The sequence below is a fragment of the Dioscorea cayenensis genome, chromosome 12, assembly GCF_009730915.1.
Source record: "Dioscorea cayenensis subsp. rotundata cultivar TDr96_F1 chromosome 12, TDr96_F1_v2_PseudoChromosome.rev07_lg8_w22 25.fasta, whole genome shotgun sequence".
Lineage (NCBI taxonomy): Eukaryota > Viridiplantae > Streptophyta > Magnoliopsida > Dioscoreales > Dioscoreaceae > Dioscorea > Dioscorea cayenensis.
In genome coordinates, this window is record NC_052482.1 from 11,648,388 (window position 1) to 11,675,081 (window position 26,694).

The 26,694-nt window shown below is 36.4% G+C and overlaps 1 protein-coding gene across 1 annotated transcript; it reads left to right on the forward strand.

Moving 5' to 3' along the window:
• Positions 1 to 1,547: 1,547 nt before the first annotated feature.
• On the forward strand, positions 1,548 to 6,462 carry LOC120274170 (magnesium-chelatase subunit ChlH, chloroplastic). The gene is made up of 4 exons (XM_039280941.1): positions 1,548 to 2,998; positions 3,108 to 3,190; positions 3,414 to 5,216; positions 5,473 to 6,462. The coding sequence occupies exons 1-4, from the start codon at positions 1,615 to 1,617 to the stop codon at positions 6,325 to 6,327; spliced, it is 4,125 nt and encodes a 1,374-aa protein (XP_039136875.1). The 5' UTR covers positions 1,548 to 1,614; the 3' UTR covers positions 6,328 to 6,462.
• Positions 6,463 to 26,694: the final 20,232 nt, after the last annotated feature.

Here is a 26,694-nt window from a genome sequence, read left to right on the forward strand (position 1 = left end):
TAATAGTATGCTAGTGAATAATTATTGATTTCAGGTACAATTATTGAACCCTTAGGGTTGCTGTGTTTGAAAGGACAATTTAAATGTGAATAAGGTCCTCATGTAAATGATAGATCAGCTTTGTTTGTCATGAATACTTACAAGCTTGTCTTGTAGCTAAATGATTACAATGCCTTGAAAAAAAAGAAAAATCAGACAAATGAGTCATATAATAATTAATAAATCCCTATTGAGCCATATATTATATAACCATTGAGTCATATTATAGTCATATAATAACCCAACATAATGCAAACCATTGGGTCGTATTATACAGCAATATCACGTAGCCATTGTCATACAATAAATTTTTTTTTCTTTTATAAATAGTCATATAATAATAATAATAATAATAATCACCATAGTCATATAATATTGTTATTACTTTGTTGACTTGCATAGTTACATCACATTAGAATAAACTTATTTTATTTGCTAACTTAACATAATTTCAACAATTCACAACCATGCTATGAAATACCATCATGCAGATACAACATAACCAAAATTATCCACTCTTTATTCAATAATCATTCTTATCCTTCAAGTCATATAATATTATTATCACTTTATTTTTTATAAATGGTATAATCACCAAAATAGTCCCTATACTTTTCTCTCTCTTCCCTTTTGGTCCCTCTACTCAGAAATGCTCCCGACTAGTCTCTCTACTTTTGAAAATGTGCCCACTTAGAGGAAAAAGCTCCCAACCAGTCCCTCTACTTTTAAAAATGTGCCCACTTAGAGGGACTAAATGAGCACATTTCTAAAAGTAGAGGGACTAGTTGGGAGCATTTTTAACTAAGTGGGTACATTTTCAAAAGTAGAGGGACTAGTGGGGAGCATTTATGAGTAGAGGGACCAAAAGAAAAGAGAGAGAAAAGTAGAGGGACCAACTAGGGTATTATGCCTTTATAAATATAGATAATACACATAATTATTGAATCCTCAAAAGAACTTTTGAGAGAGAAACAGAATACCAATTTTCCTAGTATAAATCTGACTCATCACCTTATTAACTCACATAATATTAAAAAATTACATTTATTTTATTCACAAACTCACATAATTTCAATTATTCACAACCACAACATAAAATATCACCACGCAAGCACAAACACAAACACACTCCCTCACTTTCCACAAAGGACACTCCCAACACAAACACTAGCACACAAAAACAAGAAGTCTATATTTCTCCACAAAGACACCCCTCAAAACAAATATCCCCACCACCTTGCCAACACCAATCACAACACAACCCCTCAAAAAACACTCTCGAAACAATCACCTAGTACTAGTACTACTACTCCCACTCTCCATCCTCCAAGAAATCCAAATCAACCAATAAAACCACTGCCACATCACCATGCAAATCCCCTCCTTTTCACTCTCCCCACTCATTCCCAATCACAACTCTTTTCTCTTCTGACTCCACGTGTCCTGTTTCCTTCCACAAACAGATTCTCCCTCCTTTCCCTATACATTTCCCATGTTCCCTTCCATTCCAATGTCTACATTGAACTCTTTTAACTCCCTCCTCCTCCTCCTCCTCTTCTTCCTCCTCCATTGACAATGGCTTCTCTTACTTCAATCCCCTTCACTCTCCCTTCCTCTTCCTCCTCTCCCAAACACCTCTTTCTCCACTCCTTCCTTCCAAGAACTCACACTCACTCCCCCAAACGCAGCTTCAAGATCCGCTGCGCCGCCATCGGCAATGGTCTCTTCACTCAAACATCGCCAGAGTCTCGTCGCATCCTCCCGGAATTCAACCCTTCCCTTCCCAGAGTCAAAATCGTCTACGTCGTCCTCGAGGCTCAATACCAATCCTCCCTCTCCGCCGCCGTCCGTTCACTCAATGCCGACTCCCGATACGCCTCCTTCGAAGTTGTTGGCTATCTTGTCGAAGAACTTCGTGATGCCGATACTTATTCACTCTTCTGCCAAGACATCAAAGACGCCAACATCTTCATTGGGTCACTCATCTTTGTCGAAGAGCTCGCCTTGAAGGTCAAGGAGGCGGTGGAGAAGGAAAGAGATAGAATGGATGCTGTTCTTGTCTTCCCGTCAATGCCGGAGGTAATGCGACTAAACAAGCTTGGTTCATTCAGTATGTCGCAGCTCGGGCAATCGAAAAGCCCCTTCTTTCAATTGTTCAAGCGGCGCAAACAGTCAGCGGGGTTTGCCGAGAGCATGCTCAAGCTTGTTCGGACTTTGCCGAAAGTATTGAAGTATTTGCCAAGTGATAAAGCTCAAGATGCTCGGCTTTATATACTTAGTTTGCAGTTTTGGCTCGGTGGCTCGCCGGAGAATTTGCAAAACTTTGTGAAGATGATTGCTGGATCTTATGTGCCGGAATTGAAAGGGAAGGATATCAAGTATGAGGACCCTGTTTTGTTCTTAGACTCTGGAATTTGGCATCCTTTGGCTCCTTGTATGTATGATGATGTGAAAGAGTACTTGAATTGGTATGGTACTAGGAAAGATGTGAATGAGAAGTTGAAATCCAACAATGCTCCAATTATTGGGTTGATTTTGCAGAGGAGCCACATTGTGACAGGGGATGATAGTCATTATGTTGCAGTGATTATGGAGTTGGAGGCTAGAGGGGCAAAGGTTATACCGATTTTTGCCGGAGGGCTTGATTTCTCCGGCCCGGTGGATCGATATTTGGTTGATTCTGTCACCGGGAAACCATTTGTACATGCGGCTGTGTCGCTAACGGGGTTCGCTCTTGTTGGTGGTCCGGCGAGGCAGGATCATCCTAGAGCTATTGAGGCATTGAGGAAGCTTGATGTGCCTTATATAGTTGCATTGCCATTGGTGTTTCAGACTACTGAGGAGTGGCTTCTTAGTAGTTTGGGGTTGCATCCTGTTCAGGTGGCTTTGCAGGTTGCATTGCCGGAGCTTGATGGCGGTATGGAACCGATCGTGTTCTCTGGACGAGATGCACGAACAGGTAATGCAATAAAAAAAAAACTTGGTTAATTTTTTTTTTCCCCTTTGGGCTTATTGTTTGTTTTGTTTGTTGTTCTTTGCTAATAGAGTTTTGTTGTTTTTGCTTCCAGGGAAGTCACATGCATTGCATAAGAGAGTGGAGCAACTCTGCACAAGAGCAATCAGATGGGCAGAGCTCAAGAGAAAATCCAAAGTATGCAGATATTGCTTATCTTCTTTCAAAGTCTGCCTTTTATAGTATTTGTTTTGGTAAATGAATTTATTTACTCTAGATACCGTCCAAAAGATATTTACTCCCAAACAAATCAATTAGAGTTCAAACGTTTAAACCTGCAAAAAATTTACTTGTTATTCTTTGGTCTAATTAGTTTCTTTTTAAAATGAACTATGCCTTCATTGAATTGAATACTTTGCAGGAGGAGAAGAAGGTTGCAATCACTGTTTTTAGTTTTCCACCGGACAAAGGCAACGTAGGCACTGCTGCCTACCTCAATGTTTTTGATTCAATCTTCTCGGTGCTCCAAGACCTCAAGAAAGACGGATACAATGTCGAAGGCCTCCCTGATACAGCAGAAGCACTGATCGAAGACGTGATTCATGACAAGGAAGCCAAATTCAGCAGCCCGAACTTGAATGTAGCATACAAGATGAGTGTTCGCGAATATCGCTCTCTCACTCCCTATGCCTCTGCTCTTGAGGAGAGTTGGGGCAAACCGCCTGGGAACCTCAATTCTGATGGTGAAAGCCTCTTGGTCTATGGCAAACAGTATGGAAATGTCTTCATTGGTGTGCAACCAACATTTGGTTATGAAGGAGATCCTATGCGTCTTCTCTTCTCCAAATCTGCTAGTCCTCATCATGGCTTTGCTGCTTACTATTCCTTTGTGGAGAAGATCTTTCAGGCTGATGCAGTGCTGCATTTCGGCACTCATGGGTCACTAGAATTCATGCCTGGGAAACAAGTAGGAATGAGTGATGCTTGTTATCCTGATAGTTTAATAGGAAACATCCCCAACATCTATTACTATGCGGCAAACAATCCTTCAGAAGCAACCATTGCGAAAAGGCGAAGTTACGCGAATACCATTAGCTACTTGACTCCTCCTGCGGAGAATGCTGGGCTTTACAAAGGACTCAAGCAACTCTCGGAGTTGATTTCCTCTTATCAGTCACTGAAGGACACTGGTCGCGGTCCTCAGATAGTTAGCTCAATTATCAGTACAGCGAAACAATGCAATCTAGACAAAGATGTGAGCTTGCCAGAAGATGGGGAGGAGCTCACACCAACAGAAAGGGATACAGTTGTAGGCAAAGTGTACTCGAAGATCATGGAGATTGAATCTCGATTACTTCCTTGCGGTCTTCATGTGATTGGTGAGCCCCCTTCAGCAATGGAAGCAGTGGCCACACTGGTTAACATCGCCGCTCTGGACCGTCCAGAGGATGGTATCTACTCATTGCCTGGAATTCTGGCTGAGACAGTGGGCCGGAACATCGAAGATGTTTACAGAGGGAATGACAAAGGTGTGCTTGCTGATGTTCAATTGCTGCGAGAGATAACAGAGGCCTCTCGAGGTGCCATTACTGCCTTTGTCGATAAAACAACCAACAAGAAAGGCCAAGTAGTTGATGTCGCAGAGAAGCTGAGTTCAATTCTTGGATTTGGTCTGATGGAGCCATGGGCACAATATCTGTCAAAGACGAAATTCATTAGAGCAGACAGAGAGAAACTGCGAACATTGTTCGAGTACTTAGGAGAGTGTTTGAAGCTGGTTGTGGCAGATAATGAGCTAGGGAGTTTGAAACAAGCATTAGAAGGGAGTTATGTTGTGCCAGGGCCGGGTGGAGATCCAATTAGAAACCCGAAGGTTTTACCGACTGGTAAGAACATACACGCATTGGACCCACAAGCGATACCAACAGAGGCGGCGATGCAGAGCGCAAAGGTGGTGGTGGAGAGGTTGTTGGAAAGGCAGAAGGTGGACAATGGAGGAAATTATCCTGAGACAGTGGCACTGGTTCTATGGGGGACTGATAATATAAAGACATATGGGGAGTCATTGGCACAAGTGTTGTGGATGATTGGAGTGAGACCAGTGGCTGATACATTTGGGAGGGTTAACAGAGTTGAACCAGTGAGCTTGGAAGAGCTTGGAAGGCCAAGGATTGACGTTGTTGTTAATTGCTCTGGTGTTTTCAGAGATCTCTTCATCAACCAGGTACTTTTTGTTATTTGATGTTATTCTTGTTTTCAATCTAAAATTTTTTTTTTATCATTATCTTACTACCTTCTTTATTTGAGCATATCACTAACTTATAGAATAATGGATGTTGTCTTTCTCTTAGTAAATTGGAGTAATTATATAACTTTTTTAAACAGTTATTTTATGCAAACAATATCATGATATTAATTTTAAAGTCTAGTTTCTCATCTATCAACTTAAATTTATTCCTTTTTTATGATGACCACCACAGATGAACCTGCTAGACCGTGCGGTGAAAATGGTAGCAGAACTAGATGAGCCAGAAGACCAAAACTACGTAAAAAAGCACGCAATGCAACAAGCTGCTGAGCTCAACGTCCCGCTTCGCGAAGCCGCCACCCGTGTCTTCTCTAATGCCTCCGGCTCCTACTCCTCCAACGTTAACCTTGCCGTTGAAAACTCATCATGGAACGACGAAAAACAACTCCAAGACATGTACCTAAGCCGCAAATCCTTCGCCTTTGACTCCGATGCACCAGGGGCCGGCATGCTTGAGAAGCGCAAAGTCTTCGAAATGGCCCTTAGCACGGCCGAGGCCACATTCCAAAACCTTGACTCCTCCGAAATTTCTCTCACTGATGTAAGTCACTACTTCGACTCTGACCCGACTAATCTTGTGCAAGCATTGCGCAAAGATGGCCGCAAACCGGCTGCATACATTGCCGACACGACCACGGCCAATGCGCAAGTGCGGACATTGGCAGAGACAGTGAGGTTGGATGCAAGGACCAAGTTGTTGAATCCCAAATGGTATGAAGGAATGATGAAGAGTGGATATGAAGGTGTTAGAGAGATTGAGAAAAGACTGACAAACACTGTGGGATGGAGTGCTACTTCAGGACAAGTTGATAATTGGGTTTACGAGGAGGCCAACACAACTTTTATTAAGGATGAAGAGATGCTGAAGAGATTGATGGAGGTCAATCCAAACTCATTTAGGAAGTTGGTGCAAACATTTTTGGAGGCAAATGGGAGAGGGTATTGGGAGACTAGCGAGGAGAATTTGGAGAGGCTTAAAGAGTTGTACTCTGAAGTGGAGGATAAGATTGAGGGCATTGATAGATGAGTGTGCTTTGTGGTTTTGTGATCTTTTGTATGTAAACTATTGTGTATTGGTTGCATCATTTTGTGATTGAAGTATTGAACAGCCTTTTGAAAATTTGAAATGTGATGGCTCTTTTCTTTGCTTGTGAGGAATGAATTTGTGTGTGTTATTTTGTTCAGGTGTATTTTAATATGTGTAGATATCTTACTTGGTACATAATATATATATATATATATATGTATATATATTAAAAATGGGTAAATCATTTTTTATTGAAGTACTCTTTTTATATATATAGATAGAAATTTGAACTCATCTCATATGGTTATGGAACCAGAGAATACCCTGATTCCAGCCTATTAAAACCTGACACGTGTCCCCAATCACAATAGGAAAAATATAATAACATCACATGGGACACGTGTCAGAATATAATAAGCTGAAACCAGTGTATTCCCTGGTTCCAGAATCAGGGGAGATGAACTCTAGAAATTTGGACAAATAAGCCTTATGAGAATGAAATACTAATCACCATGTTATAGAGATTGTAATTATTAGTGCATCTATCCTATTCATGTAATCTTTATAAATGGAGCATTTTATTTATTTATCTATTTTAATAGGTTTAAAATTTAGGGTAAATTACTTTTTAGTCCCCGAAATTTTTTAAAATACCTAATAAATCCTTCTGACATGCACGTAGACCATTCAGTCCTTCCTTTTTGAAAGGTGGTCTTCCTGATCCCTCCTGTTAGCTTGCACGGTGAGAATTTTGTGAAATGCCACCAATTGCCCTTTGTCCTTTGAAGCGGGAAGCATGAGTCCGGGTCTTTTTAGAGGCAAGGTTGTACGAAGAAGGCATGATGGTTGTCGTACCATCTCTCCCTTGCTTGAGAAGTTTCTCTTCTTCATTCTTCTTGTTCTTCTTCTCTTCTTATTTCTTGTTGTTATTCTTGGGTAATGGATATGAAACTGGGTTTCTTCTTCTTCATTGAGAAGCTTCTTCGTCTTCTTCATTGAGAACCTTCTTCGTCATTCTTCCTATTGCAGCAGCTTGGTGGAGGTGTTGTTAGGTGTTATCTTCATGGTCTTATATTTTGGTAGTATTTGTAAACTACTCATCTGTTTCGATTGTTTCCTTGCTGTAAAGCATAGTGAAAATTGTTTGGTGAGAGCAGTGAAGGTGAACATATATATGCGCTATCTTCATGTTAGATTCCAACCGATTAGATGTTTGAAGGTTATTTAATTTTCTCTTTTGCAGATCATTAATAGATTCATTTTCTGGGATCGTAAGGTATAACAATGATGGATTCATTGTTTATTTTACTATGTTGACCGGATGGGAATCTATCTTGGCCAAAATATGTGCACATTGGTCTCTTGAAGCTCCTCTGGTTAGAGTGAAGTATTTAATCCCGGATGCGGTTAGAACAACTTCTTGTATCAACTTTGAAACTGACTTCACGAGAATGTGTGAAGTCCACCATATGTTTTAAAAAAATGTAGCTGATATGCTTATTGAGTATATAAATGAAGTCACGGAAGAGCTTGAAGGCAGGGGAAGCCCATCAATGCTACGGTAATTGTCATTAGTGTATTTTTTTGTTTTGCTGTTTGCTATATTCTGCATTAGACTTTTTTCCGTGGTATTTGTTTATTATTTTTATTACCGGTTTACTGCCATGTGTTGAGCATTAACATTTGTATTCATGTTTACTCCTAAATATTCCTGTTTATAAATTGTTTTACATGTTTATATGTCGTGGTTTATATTTACAAATTTTACTAATCAGTCACTCACGGCATCTTACACAGGCAACCATTATCTCAAAGCACTTCATCGAGTCTATGCCCACTGTTGTCATCAATTTCACAAGGAGGTGTACAGTAGTATCGAATGCTCAAAGACCCAAAGACTCTGAAATAATTACAATCGGTCATTGTTATGAGGATGCGAGGCGCTTCAAGGATGTTTTATCTGACTTTGCCATTAGGCGCAATTTCAACTATAGGTTCATAAAAAACAATAAAGAGAGAGTTACTGTGATTTGTGCCGCTGAGGGATGTCAATGGCGTATCCATGCCTTGCGGGAAGGTAACCTTGCCACTTTTAGAATCAAAACATCACATGATGTACATTCATGTGGTGGTGGTATTGGTTCAGCATCACATCCGAAAGCTTCCAAAAAATGGGTCAGTAGGAAAGTAATTCAAAAACTCCGCGATAGGCCTCTATACAAAGCAGTGGATATATAACGAGATATGCTACGTGACCATGACGTTCGGCTACCATACAAACAAGCTTGGAGGGGTAAAGAATTAGCTCGAGGGATTCTACACGGATGTGATAAAGCTAGCTATGATATGTTCTTGCGGTACGCAAGTAAGGTAACTGAAACCAATCCCGACAGCATCGTTCTAATTGAGAGAGATGGTGAGCGGTTCAGATGGGGATTTTTTTGCTTCCATGCTTCCCTGGATGGTTTTAGGAAGAGATGTAGGCCCATGTTATTTCTTGACGACACTCATTTATTGGGGAGTTACGGCGGTATTCTATTAGGAGCGACTGGGAAAGATGGTAATAAGGGGTTCTTTCACCTAGCATTTGCCATCATGGACAATGAGACAGATGATAATTGGACATGGTTCATATCGAAATTGGGTGATGCACTCTATGGCGATGACAAATACCATGATATTATTATATTCATTTCAGATTGGTCCAAGGGCCTTGTGAATGCTGTTGCCAAGGTATTTCCATCTGCCACACATGGTTATTGCTTACGCCATCTTCAGGCCAACTTCCTTAAATCAAATAGCTAGTCATGGTTTTCCTCCGCTTAAATTGTCCTGGATTTGTTTTCAAGGAATCGAGTATCATCAAGACGAAGGTGTCGACAACGTCCTCCGGTACCATGTGCTTGTCATCTAACAAGGTGTACAGATGGGCACGACTTGTGTGCCCCAGTTCATTTGCCCAGACATATGTTCTGATTCAAACAAAAGATTTAGCATAAAAATAAAATAATATAACATATATGCACCAATATGGACAAGGAAATGCTAATTGCAAACACATACTTCCAATATTGAACGACAAAAGAAAAGAATAATATGAATGCAGGTTCTTACACAGGAAAGTTAAATTTATAACTAATAATGTGTTATCCATACTTAAACCCCAGTTTGTACACCTTTAAGTTGTTTTCTAAACTATAAACAGTTAATGCACATTGAAACAAAAAATAAGTACCAATCAATATGACAAGTTAACAAGTTTTTCAAATTGACTTACTCATCCATTCGGGTGTTAAGGAAGACAGAAAGAGTCATCTGTTGCAGTTTGGTCAGCCTTTGAAATCCTGCAGGCCTTTTTTCTGTGGTACAAAGTTCGTTGGGGGTTGAGGTATGTCATTGTCGGAATCAATGTGCATAGTTATTGCTTCTTGCTGGATGATAGCGTGGTTCGATGCTTGCATATTATCTGACCCAATGTCTGCTACATTGGGTTCACTAGTGTTAACTTCAACTTGTGCTTCACCAACTTGTACAGAGTCAACCAATTTGCCTATGTCATCCATTATTTCCTCACCTACTGCAGTCAATTGCGATGGAGGTAATGCGGCTTTCTTCTTCCCTTTTACAGGTATTGCTAACTTCTTTAGCGTGGTAGGAGTTGCCAAATGAGAAGCTGCTGCTGCCTTTGCAGTGCGGGTGAGAGGCCTCTCGTACTGGTTCTCATCCGACATTTCATCAGTAACAATGTTACGCTGGGCTCACTTTAGTGGGAGGTTTTTTCCATGCTTCTGTAGCACGGGGGATGCTTCCTTCTGAAAGGTATGACATCATTCTTCGGGTTTGGCTTCATCATGTCCTCATCATCATCGTCCTTATGCGTCTGAGATGTTTCCTCCAAGAAGCTGACCCTTGCTTGCAGTGACCTAATCTCATCCCATAGACGAGCAAACTTATTCTCGTTCGGACTCGATGAAGGGGGGAACGTCTACAAGCACTATGTCTGATGCTAGTTGGTATAACCTCTTGGTTGTGTCTTTTGGATGATGAAGTCTCCCTTGCTTTATCGTGGCCTTTTATGTGTCTTTTCTTGATGAATTTTGAAGTTTGGGGGTAGGTAGATAACTCCAGCAGACTGTCTTACAAGGCCCTATAGCCAACTTTTCCAGAACTAATAACTTCAAATTCAAACTTGCCCTCTGGGACCAATGGCTGGAACTGTGTCATAATAATAACCACTTAGTTATATGTTTAAAGATATACATAAACTACATGGTTAGGGGATAAACATAAACTAAGATTTTTTAATACAATCAATTATTTTTGATGTTGAATATGGCTTTCTTTTTAGGATTCAGAAAATTTATCCTTCAAAGTTTAATAGCACACTGCAATCAATTTTTGTAATTGGAAACGTCATTTTATAAACAGAATCATAAATATTTGACATTAAAGAGTATAATGTGAACTTCTATGTTATTAACCTAAACAATTGACATTATGAAGGGAACTGACATGAAAGAAAAGAAAAAGAGTAAGAAGAAACCACTCACCTCTTTCCCGGTGAGTGCCTCCAGCAGGCTCCCTAAGCTAGATTGTTTCTTAAAGCTATTCTCGCCATAGCACATGATGCATGGCAATTTTTCAAATTGTGTTTTCTTTCCTATCCCCATAACCTCATAAAACCAAATATTCAAGGCAATAACGCATCCTTGCAAGTACCCTGTTGATGAAGACCTCCCAAAACACCTGTCTCTAACTCATGTTGCAGCATCCGGCACATTATCCATCAGCCACTTATGTGCCACATGGGCCCAAGCATATTGATGCAATTTGGGTAGGTCATCAACATACTGTGCTATCCATCCTAGTGCCGAGCATGACGTGGTGGGGAAGAGTATGAATCCCAGGATATATACTAACAACAACTTCACGAAACTTTCCTCTTTGATGCCATCTTTTCTGATCACTAATGTAAATAACATCCTCACAAAGCAGTCTCTGGTTCAGTCTACCCCTTTAGGCAGGAACTCCTCCTTAATTCTCATCGTTCCTTCTTCCTTCTGAAGTTAATAGCCAACCCGCTACACTGTAAACCAAGCACGATTGCCATATCCTGTGGCCTGAATTGGATGTGACTGTCACCTAGCCTGAATGTATTAGTCCACTCATCATACACTTGCATCAGCAAATCTAACATAATGCACTTTTGGATTACAGCCTCCATTTTCAGGAAATGTGCAAATGGTGTGTGTTAGATTAACTCCCAATGTTTCCTTGTCATATTCTCCTTTAGTTTTTGTATGGTGTCAACGAGTGGTGTTAGGTAACACCTCCCATTCAAGAGGTTTGCAATTTGGTTGGCATGTCATTGATTCCTACATAATAATAATAAAAAATTTGGTTTACATGAGAAGGCATCCGTGGTCTTAAATACGTGCATAGCATGGTAAACAGGAGAATAATGTCCTCGCGATTTAGAATGAAATTATGAACTCTAAAGCAAGAAAATAAATATGTAACATATAACATAAACATCATGTGTGCTTCATGCTAGGTTGTCATTCAGGTTTCAAAAGTAAATCTTCGTTGTCCACCATAAATTGCTCAAAGTGATGACAACCATATTCAGATGAAGAAAACATAGAACAGAATCAATAAACAACACATCAAGTGCTTTCATTGCCATAGAATTTCAAGATCTTGTCTTTGGGGGTGAACATGTACCTGCAAGATTAACTAATCCCTAAAACACTACAATTTTGCTCATATGCCCAAATCGAACACAAGATAAAGATCAAAACCACAATGCCTACTATGAAATAATAGGGTTTCACCCCATACCGTCAATGTGTGGTACATTCTCTCGCGTTATTTTGGGTTTGCGAATAAGAACCTTACAATATTTTTCACCACAAGGCCAGTGATTTCTCCGGCGCCAGCGTTGTATCCTCTGGTAAAACCTAGAACTAAGGAGATGGAGAAGATGATAGAGAAGATTGTTTCAAGATTAACTTATTGTTAGTATTCTTGGGATGTGAAAGGATGTGATGGGAAAGAAACTTCCCTCTTGAAACTTGAACAACCAACATGGGTAAATGAGTAATTTCACAGCCCAAATTCTTCTCTCCTGTAAAACATCCAAACCACCAAGGGCAAATGAGTAATTTACAACTCAATTTAACTCCGTTAGTGGTTAGTTGGATTGACAAGTCCATATTCTATAAAGGAGGGGATTTTTTGGGTTATGACAAAGTCAAAAGACTTAATGGTCATTGAGTAAAGATAGAGGGATGATTTGAGCAATTCCTCTCAAATTTATTTTTTTAATTTATTATATGATTAATTGGGTTTTTGTATAAAAAAATAATTTTTTTCACACCAACTAAAACAGTTATTTATTTACAACTTTGTTGTTCCAAGAAAAAAGGAATTCTAAGAGTCACAAGTTGGAGGACTCTTCATCCTTTATGAGAATCTTGGATGTACTATCTCAAACCTGTTAAAGAAAGAGACTCTCTCACTATTCTTCAGTGCTACATAGGATGAATATTGGGTAAAATACCTGGATGGTCACCCAACTATTCAAGTGTTACAATTTTAGTCACCCAACTATAAAAAATTTCAATTTCGTCATTCAACTTTGACATTATGTTCAATTAGGTCATCCACGCTCACGCCGTTAACGGTGTGCTGACGTAGTGATACATGTCACCCATTTTTTGCCACTTCAGCACAGCCACGTGGCATAAAAATAGTAAAAATACATGGATGGTCACCCAAATATTCAAATGTTCTTATTTTTAGTCACCCAACTATAAAAAATTTTTAATTTGGTCATCTAACTTTGAAATTACGTTCAATTAGGTCACCCAAGCTCATGTCATTAACGATGTGCTAATGTGGCGATACACGTCACCTTTTTTTTTTTTTGCCATGTTAGCACAGTCACGTGGCATAAAATATTATTTTTTTCTATTCAATTTTCCATGTGGCTTAAGTTGCCATGTGGATCCACTTGGCATGAAGAGATTTTCCTTATTTTTAATTTTTTTTTCCAGATGTTCATCTTTCTTCCTTCTTTCTCTTTTTCATTCTTCCATTCAGAATCCTAAAAACTCTTTGTTAAGAAGTATAGAGAATTCTTCTAACCCTTTTCATTCTTCCTTCTTGCCCCTTTTCAAAATTTAAAGATGGTGAGAGTTGCCCACACTAATGATCATAATGCCACTTTGGATGTTGATGCTAAATGATGCTGCCAACGAAGAAAAAGAAAAGTGGTTTATACAATCAAGGAGATGATTTCCCCCTATCATTCTGTCTCTAATGTTGATGGTGAGTTTAGATTGATTGGCAAAATTTGCAATTGGCTTGGATATATAGAGAGTTTTCCATGTATTTTTTTTTTTTCAATTTAATTGTTTGGGTACCCTAATTGTTTTATGTGAAGCAGCACAGAACTTTCTGTAAATTGTCAAAGTTCATGTTGATGTAATTTTTTTAATAAATTTCAATCGCTATATGTAAATTTTTTTTCAAATGCTGTTATTGACATAGTTAATTCTCTCAAATATAATATATTATAGTTTATATAAGTGGCTCTCCATGCCACGAGGATGTCAATGTGGTAACTTAAGCCACATGGTAACTTAAACTAAAAAATAATATTTTATGCCATGTGGTTGTGCTAACATGGCGAAAAATGGGTGACATGTATCGCCACAGTAGCACATCGTTAATGGCGTGAGTTTGAGTGACCTAATTGAACATAATTTCAAAGGTGGATGATCAAATTGAAATTTTTTATAGTTGGGTGACTAAAATAGGAACACTCGAATAGTTGGGTGACAATCCAGGTATTTTACCCTGTTTTATGCCATGTGGTTGTGCTGATGTGGCGATAAATGGGTGACATGTATCACCACAATTAACGGTGTGAGCTTGAGTGACCTAATTGAACGTAATTTCAAAGTTGGATGACCAAATTGAAAAATTTTATAGTTGGGTGACTAAATAGTAACACTTGAATAGTTGGGTGACCATCCAGGTATTTTACCCATATTTTTTTGAGTGATAATTTCTTGGATGTCACTAGTACTTTTTGTGGATGGATATATTACCTTTGTTTCAGCTTTTTCTTCACTAGACAAATTATGGTAAATTTTTTGATAGACCATTAAACTATAGCCCTTTTTCATTTTGGGGTCCAAGCTTTAATCTAAATTAAAATGGTCGCCCAACTTTAATTATATTTTACTGGATGGTCATCCGAAGGAACCCGGTCTATTTTTGATGATCTGATGTTGAAAATTTACTGTCTGCAAATGAGATGAAATTGCCAACTAGACAGACAGTGTGTCATGTATATCTTGACAGCGAATTTCCGGCATCTACATCATAAAAAAAAAAAACAAAATCTCTTTGGTAACCATTTTGATTTAAATTGAAGTTTAAACCCCAAAATGAGAAAAGACCATAGTTTGATGCTCTACTAAAAAAATTACCCGACAATTGAGTGGTTTCTTCTTCTATTTTATTTTATTAGTTTAGTTTTTCTCCTCTCATTTTTATGGGATGTAGCTAATTATTTGTAATTGTTTTCAATAAAATTATGGTTTATTTATTTTTTATTAAAAAATCAAAATTATGAATTATTAGTTTTTAATTACAAAATATTAATCTCTATTCATTTACATGCGTATGATACACGATCTATTAATAATTTGGTCTTTCTTTTAATTAGTTGGGGTTGCTATAAGTCCTTAATTTAATATCAGGGGAAGTGGGGAGAAGTGAGGGGAAGTGGTCTGACTTCCCCCACTTCTAATGTTTATTTGTTCATAAATAGATTTTGTACTAAACCCACTTCATCATTTTTTTTTATTGAAGAGGAAGTGAGCCAATCTATAAAAACTAATTTCCCTCGCTTTTAAAATTTTTTTAACTCATAGAACTTCACTCAACACCTAAATTCTCCAATTTTATTCTCATTTTTTGACACCAGAAGTGGGGAAAGTGGGTAGAAATGATATCACTTCCCTCACTTTAGGGAAGTGGTACTTCCCTAACTTTCCCACTTCAGTTTACTTCCCCTGAAATGAACACCTCAAAGTTATTGCACTGTCATTGAGAAGCATGATTTTTATTAAAGACTTATCACATTGAAGACAACATGATGGATGGCATGTTTTGAATCTGAACATCTGATGGATATGATCATATTGTGACATATTTCATAAATAATTAGTGACAGTGTTAAAAAATAAATAAATAAAAGGAAAAGCCATTTTCATCTATCCATTTTTGCCAATCGCATAATTATTTTTTTTAATGCTAATTAGACGATTATTGCCCATTTTAAAATAATAATAGTCATATTGTCCCACATGCTCATTATATAATTAGAAATATAAAATTATTTAACCAAATATTTATTAATAAAAATAAATTTATTATAATTATATATATTTTATATTGGTCACATTCTTTATTTGGGGATAAATAAGTGGGATTAAAAAAATATGAGATTAAGAGTTTTTTTTTTTGTATGTGGAAAAGTTATATTATTTATCATGAGAGGGAAGCTCCCATCTTTTTGTATGGGATTCTTGTGCTTTACGCGACATTTGGCCCCGTCCGCCCCGAGAAAATCCACCAGGTCAGCTGACCCGGCAGGCAACCCGTAACCGGCCCGCACTATAGCGGGCCCGGTTACAGGTCAGGGGTTTCTGAACCCGTGACCCGGCGGGCCAACCGAGTTCACCAACCCAGCGGATTGACCCGGTCAACCCACCCAGTTTTTTTTAATGTTATTATCATTTCTTTTGGTGTTCATGGGATTTGAACCCATGGGCTTATAGTTGGAGAGCAAAAACATACCCCTTGAGCTACAACTTTTTACTAACATTTATTAGAAAAGACTATATATAGATAGGGTAGGATATGGTCAAAATATTTTAGTTTGAAACAACTACTATGGATTACACTTTCACAAATATTTTTTTAAAATTATTTTTTATATTATACATATATATTTAATTTATAAAAAAAATTAAGAGATCATATAATAAATAAATAAAAACTATATAAATCAATATGTAAAATATCAAAGTACCAAATAATAAATTTTCATGAATATTAAAAAAAAATAATTCTCTTAAATAGGGACACTCTTATTTGTCACATATATATTAGATTATTTTGTTTCAATTTATAAAATAAAAAACGAAAAAATTGTTTTAAATTATGTATATCAATTTATAGAAAAATATATTAGTTAAAAAAGAATATCTTTGAATAATGGTTAACACCATATTATTTTGATTAGTAACTTTTTTCAATGACAACATGATGAGCACAATAATAATAACCGTACAGTTCGAGACCAAAGTGAAATATGAGAGCAAAACCTAATTGTAATAAATAAATAATTTGATGATAACTTCAATTTAAAATAAGAATACTACTTGATATTTAATTTTTGTTACACTTAAAAAGGTGTGCTAATGATTTAATTTGATAGATAAATAAATTAAAATATAACTTTTTTATTCTTTTTAAAATTATTTTGATATGTCTCAAAAATTTTGAAGTTATTATGAATTATTTTAAATTTTTTGTTGTATGGGATTAAATTTAAAAAACTATATATTTCCCAACTTCTTTATATTCATTTATGTTCTATACTAAGATCAAAAAAAGGTTTGTAGGCCAATTAGTTAGTTTGTTAATTCTCCATGTGTGTTACTCGGTTCGAATCCCATCCACACCAACTTTTTGAAATTTAACGTAAAAAAAATATTTTAATTTAATAATAAAGTATTATTTAATATAATAATAATAATTGTAACAACCCGCCGGGTCAAACGGGCCTTGCCCGGACCCGGCGGGTTATCTGTAAAGCCGGGCTGGGTCCGGTTCATGTTATGAGTGAACTGGACCCGGCGGTTCTGCCGAGCCAACCCGGCCCGACGGGTTTTCCCTGTAGCACGGGCCGGTTTCGGAATCAGTTTTTGGTGAACCGGACCCGGCGGGTCGGGCCTAGTGGGCCCGATTAACCGGCCCGTGCCCACCTCTATTTACCGTTGACCAATGTTGTCAAATTAAGATAATTCTTTTAAAATTTTGGTTTGGAGAGAGATTTTATTTGCGTTGACTAGAATTTTATTTAATTAATATTATTAAAAACTAAAGATTTCAAATTAAAATCATATTTTTCTTAATGACAATAAATATTATTAATATTCATAATCTTTTTAAAATTTAATTATTAAATATATTTATTTAAAAAAAGTAAATTTTTTTATAAAAAAAAGGGGAAAATATATTTGAGCTGACCAGGATATCGATGACGTCATCGCGGATTGGATCTTTGCCTTCAAGGACGACGTAAATGCTTTCATGAGTTATAAATTCAGGGTCATCCCTCCAAATTACTGAACTGTAAGCAATAAGAGATCAAATGTTACATATTTATAATATAGTTTACACAGACACATGTTACGGCTACATAGCACATATTTATATTACACAGGTATAACATATCTTACACAGGTATAGCATAGTTTACACATAAGGTGTACAATACACATAAAGCAAGTAATTGTTATTGTTTCTTGTATAGAAGATTCATAAGAGAATAACTTACCCATCAACTCGGGTGTTCAAGTAATGCGTAATGGCTGTTTGAACCAACTGGTTCAGTCTCCCAAAACTTGCATACTTCTTCTTTTGTGGGAGGAAACCTGGCAGGGTCTTTCACTTGCGGCTAATGATACACCTTCCCTCTTGGTGGACCCTCGTATGATACTATTACAAGTGAGTCATTTTCTTGTGTTTCATTCTTCAGTCTGGTGAGGGATTGTACAAGTACGTCGACTTCTCGTTAGGCCTTTAGTTCGATATCTGATAAGTTAGTTGAACTGGAGTCAAATGCGAACATTCTTTTTGGCGAGGCACGTGTAGTCGTGCCGTTTTTTGGACCACGGGTCCTTGTAGTTCGTGTTCCCTTGGGTGCAGCTTTCTTTGGTGTAGATTTCTTCGGTGGGGCATTCCTCATTGTGGTCCTCACTAGGGCTTTCTTGGGGGGAAGCCTCTTCAGAGATAGTTTGGAAGAGTCAGCTTCAGTTATGTCTGCCTTAGGCATGAGACGCATTACGTGCCTTGGGGGTGTCTCAACTTTACCACTTTTGGTGGTGGAAGTCACTACAACAAGATCAAACGCCGGGGCCTCAAGAATAGGATTTTTATTTGGGGGATTGCAGTAGAACGTATTTCATCTCGGGTGTCGTCGGGATCAGGAAACTTAATGGTCATTTCTAAAGTGTCCATTTCCCGACTTTGGTTATACCGGCCTCTCCAAGACCACAATACAAGCTATACCCTCATACCTGAAGGAGGAGGAGGAGGAGAGCGATCCGTTATTTCTAGTTTGATGTTACAATCTAGTGGTGGTGACCTTGAGATGACCCGCTGCCGTCTTTTTTCCTTAGCGTCACACTTGTCTAAACGAGCACGAAGTTCATGAAATTCCTTTAATAAGGGTTGCAATAAGTCACACACATCATCGTCGTCTCCCTATGACTGATGGTGAGAGAATTTTAGTGGTTTGACTAGGGGGAATCCTCCCGGGATCGCTTCCTTGTTTGCTCTGGACTTGGTTTTCTAGAAGACTCCATGGGGGGACTTGATTTTATTTAACAATCTTGGTTGGCGGAGAACATTATCTGGCTTTTTTTTGGTAGCCCACTTCGAACAACCTCTCATATTGTTGCTTTCGGGCCTCCCATCTAGCAATACCTACCAATTCATTCTCCTCATTATTGGCTGGAACAAGTTCAAAGAACTGCAAAATCAGTTATATATTGCACAGGCAAGTCTTATTATATATATGAAAAACCTTACTATAGATTGGTTAATGGGCCATATTGGGCCCATATCATAAAACCCTAATATTTCTCTATATATACCCTTGTACTATTTTTCTAATTGATATACAAACTATTTTCCCTATTCTCATATGGTATCAGAGCATTAGGTTAAACCCTAACGACCACCCAAAACTCTAGCCTTCAACCTGCCACCGCCACCTCTACCGCTAGGCGCCGCTTATCTCTCTCCATTCTCGATGTTCTACGGGCACCTAGTGATGTTCCTTAGCCACACTAGTGATGCCCTTGTCTCGTTGCTGAATGATTTCTGTCTTCATCTTTATGTCTTCATCTCATAGGCGTGGTAAAGGCCCTTCTTATGGTAGTCGAGGAGCGGGCTGTGGTGATTCTCGGGGTAGATTTGTCTGCACCTTTTGTCGACGGACGGGTCACAGTGAGAATCGTTAAAGGGATAAGCATGGTTGCCCGACAGTGGCCAATGCTAGTACAGAGGTGGCCAATCTGTTACCTACTTCTGGTGCTAAACAGTTAATCACTATCTTTAGGTTGACTTTGCGTGGTTTTAGCAGTTACAGTGCACAGTTTCTCACACCATAGTCTCTTCTCCTATTTCCTCAGGTAATACATTTCTTACTTCCAGGAACAGTTCCTGGATTACTGACTCAGGGCCTCCTCTCACATGACAGGTACAAAATCTTTTTTCCAAAATCTTTTTCTATCTGTTTTTCGTTATGTTGCAATTACCAATGGACGATCTTGTTTAGTGTCTGTAGAAGGAGTTGTGCAGCTTTCTCTCAGCTTAGACTAAGTGTTGCTCTTTTCATACCTGAATTTTCTGTCAACATGCTATCCATTTTTGTGATCACTAAATAGTTGAAATGTAGTGCTACCTTTTTCCTTTTTCACTGTACTTTTCAGGATCTGCGGGCGGGGAAGAGGATTGGTTTGGGGCATAATCGTGGTGACGACGTGTATATGTTGGTGCGTGATAATATTCTTTGTGGTTGGCACCTTCTGTTTCAGACACCGAGTCATCACTCATATGGCGTTGTAGATTAGAGCCATCCTTTCCTTAGTCATCTTCAGCAAGGTTTGTCTTGAATTAGGGTCAAGTCATTTTAATGTGAGTCGTGTCAGTTGGGTAAGCATCATCGTGCTACCTTTAAACGTTTGGCTTTAGTGTCTAGTCGGTCTTCATTTGATCTAGTTTATTGTGACGTTTGGGGACCTTCTAAAGTCATGTCTATTTCCGGTCATCGTTACTATATTGTGTTTATTGATGATTTTTCCTGAGTGTTATGGGTATATTTGTTAAAAGACTGTCGATTTATTGTTGATGTCCTTAAAACATTTATTTTGGAAGTACAAAATCGAATTTCCGCTGTTCTCAAATATCTTCGTACCGATAATCCTTCAGAATTTGTATCTCCTGTTGTAAATTTTTTGTGTGCATCTTTTAGGATTATTCATCAAACCACCTGTCTACACACCTCTCAAATATTGCACGCACTCTTTTAGTAGAGCGTAATATCCCTAGGTATTTGTGGTCAAATACTATTTTAACTGCAGTATATCTTATTAATCATATACCTTTTGCACCCTTAGGGGAGAGGTGCCTATATGTCATCTTCTACCTGTAATTGAGTTGTTTCGCTTATCCCCTTTTGTTTTCAGTTGTATTGGTTTTGATGAGGATTTACCTTTGGTTTTGATAAGCTGTGCCCACGTGCGCTTAAATGTGTCTTTGTCTGATATTCCCGCATCTAACGTGGATATCGTTTGTACTACTTGACTAGTCGAAAGTATTGTGTCTATGGATGTCATGTTTTTTTAGTCTCAATCAGTTTTTCTGACTCTGGTTCTCATGATATGTTGACTAATTTGGGCCGGAAAGCCACGGGTGACTGTCTAGTGATATGAATTAGAATTTGAGTGACCACTTTGATACGTTTTGAAGTTGGATGACCGAAGTGATAATAAGTCAAAGTTTGGTGACTTCCTAAAAAATTAACCTGAGAGAGGTGGCTGCTACAAGGGTTCTGGGGTTTTATGATCTAGGGTATCTCAAAACCAATCCTACCCGTTAAATCATTGTTTTTTTTCTTTATTTTTTAAAAACAAATCTTGGCCATTGAATCATTGTTCTTTTTTTCTTTTTAAAAACAAATCGGGTCGTTGATGATTTATTTAGAATTTTATTAAAAGATATTATAAATTAAAATAACAAATATAAATAAAAAATTTTATATTATTATATTATAATTATATTTTCTATCATATTATATTATTATTTATTGTTATAATTTATATTTTTATAAATTATTGTTAATATCAGTCCATCTCTAAGTTGACTAGGAGCGTAAGTTTGATCCCTAATGTTTAGGTTTTGCTGAATTAATACCCAAATTGGCTGTTATAATCTTTATATATATATATATATATATATATATATCAGTATATTTGCTATTATTACTTAAGACTTTTTCTTTAGCATGTTTAATAATAAACTGCAATAAATTTATTATAAAAGTTACTTATATTTAAACATAAATGTAATTATTTGCATTTACAATGAATATTTTATATCATATCCCAAATTCAAATTATTATACAAATAAATTATATAAAATTATAAATAAATATCTTCAATTCATTAATGATAAATTAATTTTAACAAAATATTACAATTTTATCTCAACTAATAAATCCTATGAGATTTAGTTTAAACAATTTAAACAATATCCTTATCCACTAAAATTCAGAATATATGATATATCATTTACTCCTAACTATAATCATATTTGAAGTTTTTTTATCTATAACTTAAGTTTTGTAAATATTTTCGTAGAAACTACATTTTAATAATTATATTTTTATAATTTTATTTTCAAAATTGTCCTAATATATATATATATATATATATAATGTATCCATGTAACTTTATTTTTACTATAAATATACACCTAATAACTAAACTTTTGAAGGGTATATAAGATATTGGATGATAATGTGATATGAAATAAGTCAAATGATGATAACACTATATACAACTTAACTAAAATTACTATGAATCCCTGCTAGACGCTAGCACCCCTGGTCCTGGTTCCGTCACTAGGTGATAATGTGATATGACAATAACACTATATACTACTTAAGTATCTATTATTAATAGCCCATTAGCCCTAAACTATACTCCTATATAATATATTAATAGTGTCACACCCACCCCTTCCACCGAGGTAATGTGGCACCCATCAGTTAAAAATTACTTTTTAACTGGAAACTGATGCCTCTCAAAAACCAAATCAAACTTACAAATCAAATTTTACAACTTTACATCATCTACAAGTCCAAATACATAAATACAACAAATATAATTACTCAAATTTGCGGGTACAACCGCTACAAGATCACAACAACAATAAATAGAAAGAAAGGAAGAGGACCCACTGCAATCCTGGACTCAACCCCGACTAGCTCTATATTCAATTAGGCAATCTAGGGTCCTGCTCCTGCAGCTACAACACATTCAGTTGGTCGGTAGTGGCTTAATAATTTCAAATACTTAAATACAGTGTATATAAAGTACATAAATACCAACTGCTCAAATAATTTTTCAACTTTTCCAAAATACCAGAATTCTAGCAAAATACAATCTTTAAAGAACTCTTGAAACATAAATTCAACATAAATCAACATCAATTTGATTTTCTCAGAAAACACAAATTTTGTGAGAGACTGCCCTCATCACAATTCAAAAATAACATAACTCTCAAATTCAAAATAAAGCAATACCCAACACTCACCCAGCATAACATGATCTAGAAAACTCTCTAAACCTTCGCCGTGGCCGTGGCTAGGTTCAGAGCCGTCAAAGAACTCATGCCCTTAACGTTGACCCATCGGTTCACCGGTCGGTGACCCCCGGCTACCCGATGAATTTCCAGTCAGGGCTCTCCGCTCCCACCTGAACTGGCCCTCGTAGAAATCAATACTCAGGTCCACCACGCCACCTCTAAAGGCTGACCCGTGGGGACCCACTACTGCAGTAGTCGGGCCTTAGCACGCCGTCACCGTCCAAACCATCAAGTAGATACAACAATAATACAATTGGTATAAATCATATCACAGGATCCTTATCCAGGACAAGCATTCACATCACGGAAATGAACATTATTTTCCACAAATCCAATGCCAAAAGTATAACAATGCATAACACCAGTAAAGCCTAGATCCACGATACCATTCCTATACCAAGAATGAAAACCAATTCCACAAATAATGCCGATAAAACATTTTAATACGGGCACATGATTTCACAAATCATTCCAAATCAAAGCATATGTAACCATCCAAAAATAAATACATGAATTGAATAATTAAATCACATATACATGTATTTCCACTATTCACAAATATGTATAATTATACAAAACTGATATATCAATATGGTTATCATGGCACATCGTAGGAAAATAAATATAAGTATATTTCGACTTTATACGTAATTAAACATGATAAAATGAAATACTTAAACATTTATTTCCAAAATACTAGCCATTAAACAGTTATTTCAAAATAATAAAAATAATTAATTATTTATTTAAAATAATAGCCACTACCAACTCACCTGGTGTCCTTGGGTTCCTTGCTAGACCTGGAACTCCCTCCCAAGACTGAACAACACCTAACAGAATAATATAATAAAAATGAATAACACATTTAAACCCAAAATAAAATACAAAAACAATAATAGACTCTCTATTGGGTCCACTCACTCCAATCGGTTTAAACCTGACCTTGCATAATCAAATTGGTCTCCAATTGCATTTAAGCCAACTCAATTTAGGGTAAACACTGCTGAATCAATCTGAACCAACACTAATTCCACTGAACCAAGCTCAATTGCACTGAACCAGCCTTGAACCAACTCAATTTTTATATAAAATCTGTTGAACCAACTTGTTCAGCCCAAAACACTTAGCCCAACATCCAAACCAAACCCAAATCAACTTCAACCAATTTAATTCAACCAAACCATTCAAGTCCAACCACACTCAACTTGATTTGATCAAACCCAGACCAGATCAATTCAATTAAACCCAACAACTTCAATTCTCATCCAAACCCAATTCCAATTCAATTAAAATGAACTTGGTTAAACCAAATCAAACTCAACTCAATCAATTCAATTCAACTCAACCAAATCAATTCTAACTCAACCAATTCAATTATAACTTGCTTTGATCCAACCAAATCAACTTGGCTAACTCAACCAATTCAATCCAACCATCATCATTAACACCTTAATCATCATCATCATCAACTTAATTAGCTAAACCAAACTCTAATCTCGGTGCTACAATAATTGCTACAGTAAAACCGAAAATCTCATCCTCCATTCAAGCTAGATTCATCACAAATACAAGTATTTTCTAACCAAAATTGAAGCAACAATCTTTATTAACAATAAATCATCATTTTCCATCATCAAGCTCTCTCTTTTCTAATAAAATCATAAAATTTTCAATGCAAAATACATACACACACATCCAACTAATTAATACATAAACTACCAAAATCCTTACCAAAGAAGGCTTCATCCATGCTCCCCTCCAAGTATCAAGCTTTGTCTCCTCAAATTTCTCTCCAAATCTCTCACTCTCTTTTTTTTTTTCTCTCGGGTACTGTTGCACAAAGATGGAGAAGAAGATGAACCATCAAAATCTAGGGTTTTCTCCAACTTAAGTTTTCAGCCGAAATTCACTTTTAGTCCCTCAAAATATAATGTTTTACAAAACAGTTACTGAAAAACTCACCAATGGTCCCTGAATTATGAAATAATATTCTCAAACGGTCCTTTAAAATTATCCAATGGTTCCTGGATTATAACACAATATTTCAAAAAGATCCCTTCCATCTTACCTTCCAGTCCTTGGTTTCCAGAAACATTTCATATCAATCATTTTTCTATTACTCTTTAACCCAAAATCTTTTATAAACTTTCACATTTAGGTCCTTAATTTTTTTCCACTTGGGGTTTCTCAACAGGATTACTCTGTAGAAAAATCTTACTACCACTGTAATAATACCCTGAATATATTTTCCAACAGTTATCCACAGGTTCAGGGTATTATAAATAGCATATATATAAACACTATACTTACACTAAGTATTTAATACCTAATTCTAAATTTCTAATAATCTAATTATGTATAAAACAATAAGTACATGATAATAGCATTTGTTTATACTCTATATTAATATTATATACTATATACCTATATAATATATTATTTTATAAATTAATTTGGTAATTTGAATATAGTAAATCAATACCTTATTTCACTTCCGAATTCAAAATAGAAATCGGTTATTACCTAATTCAAAATCTCATTACCTATTTCATACCATATTACAATTCGGTTGAGTTCAGTAGCAACCGAATTTGTACCAAACACTGTATTAATTTGAAATCAGGTACGAATTTGGTACAGACCGAGTTTGCACACCCTTGGTTGCAAAGGATTATTCTAGATGGTCTATCTTATATCATATTGATTTGAGGTTAAATCCTGTATTAAATTCCATCATCTTTTAACATTTTGTTATTCCCCGTGGTCATATTACATGTTTCCGGGAGTAACAAAAGAAAATTACAAGCTGTTAATATGCGCTATGGGAAAGGTATGTATTTGCAATCTTGCTAATGAGACCGTCTATGAGGCTACATCAAGCATTGAAGGATTCAATAGCCAAGAATGTAGCAAATTCTTTATTTTGTTACCCATTATCCCATCATTACTTTCACCATGATGATAGTTTTGAAAAAGAACCTCGAAGAGGCTATTTATTCAAGTAAAAAAGAAGAGCTACAAACGGAAGAGGAAAGACTGAGGATATTCACCATGATGATAGTTAGCACAACTTAGATGAATATTCCTGTTGCGCAGCATTTAGCAATTTGGCCAGTGTCTTTTTTATATTCTCTTATATATATATATATATATAATTTTATTAAAGATTCTTTTTTATTACAAATTAAAACTGTACAAAATTAGTGTTATTCACTATATATAATTACTGTTAAACATTGTTTAATATTATATATAAATTGACAATAATTATTAGATGCAAATCTAATGATTAACATACAAACATCCTTAAAGAATACACCCTCATTAATGATAATTTTTCATCGCAATCATTTGTGATTTTTTTTTTAATTAGAATTCCACTCAAAACTCACTTAAACGATTAAACCTCATTAAAAAAGACAAAAAAAAAAACAAAACAAAAACAGAGACAAAATAATTAAAAAAAAAAATTATCTTTCCATTGATTTTATACTTCCAATATATCAGCATTTCCAACTCAATAATGTATAAAACCTGATATATTTATAACAATTTGTTTTGGAATCTGTCTTTTATCATAACATACACCATTGCAGTCCATTTACTAACACTATTAAAAAATT

Bases quoted from the DNA above. Each gene is read 5' to 3' on its own strand.
- LOC120274170 (XM_039280941.1), top strand. From the start codon at position 1,615: ATGGCTTCTCTTACTTCAATCCCCTTCACTCTCCCTTCCTCTTCCTCC. The intron at 3,191-3,413 runs GTATGCAGATAT...AATACTTTGCAG, and splicing joins AGCTCAAGAGAAAATCCAAA to GAGGAGAAGAAGGTTGCAAT. The intron at 5,217-5,472 runs GTACTTTTTGTT...TGACCACCACAG, and splicing joins GAGATCTCTTCATCAACCAG to ATGAACCTGCTAGACCGTGC.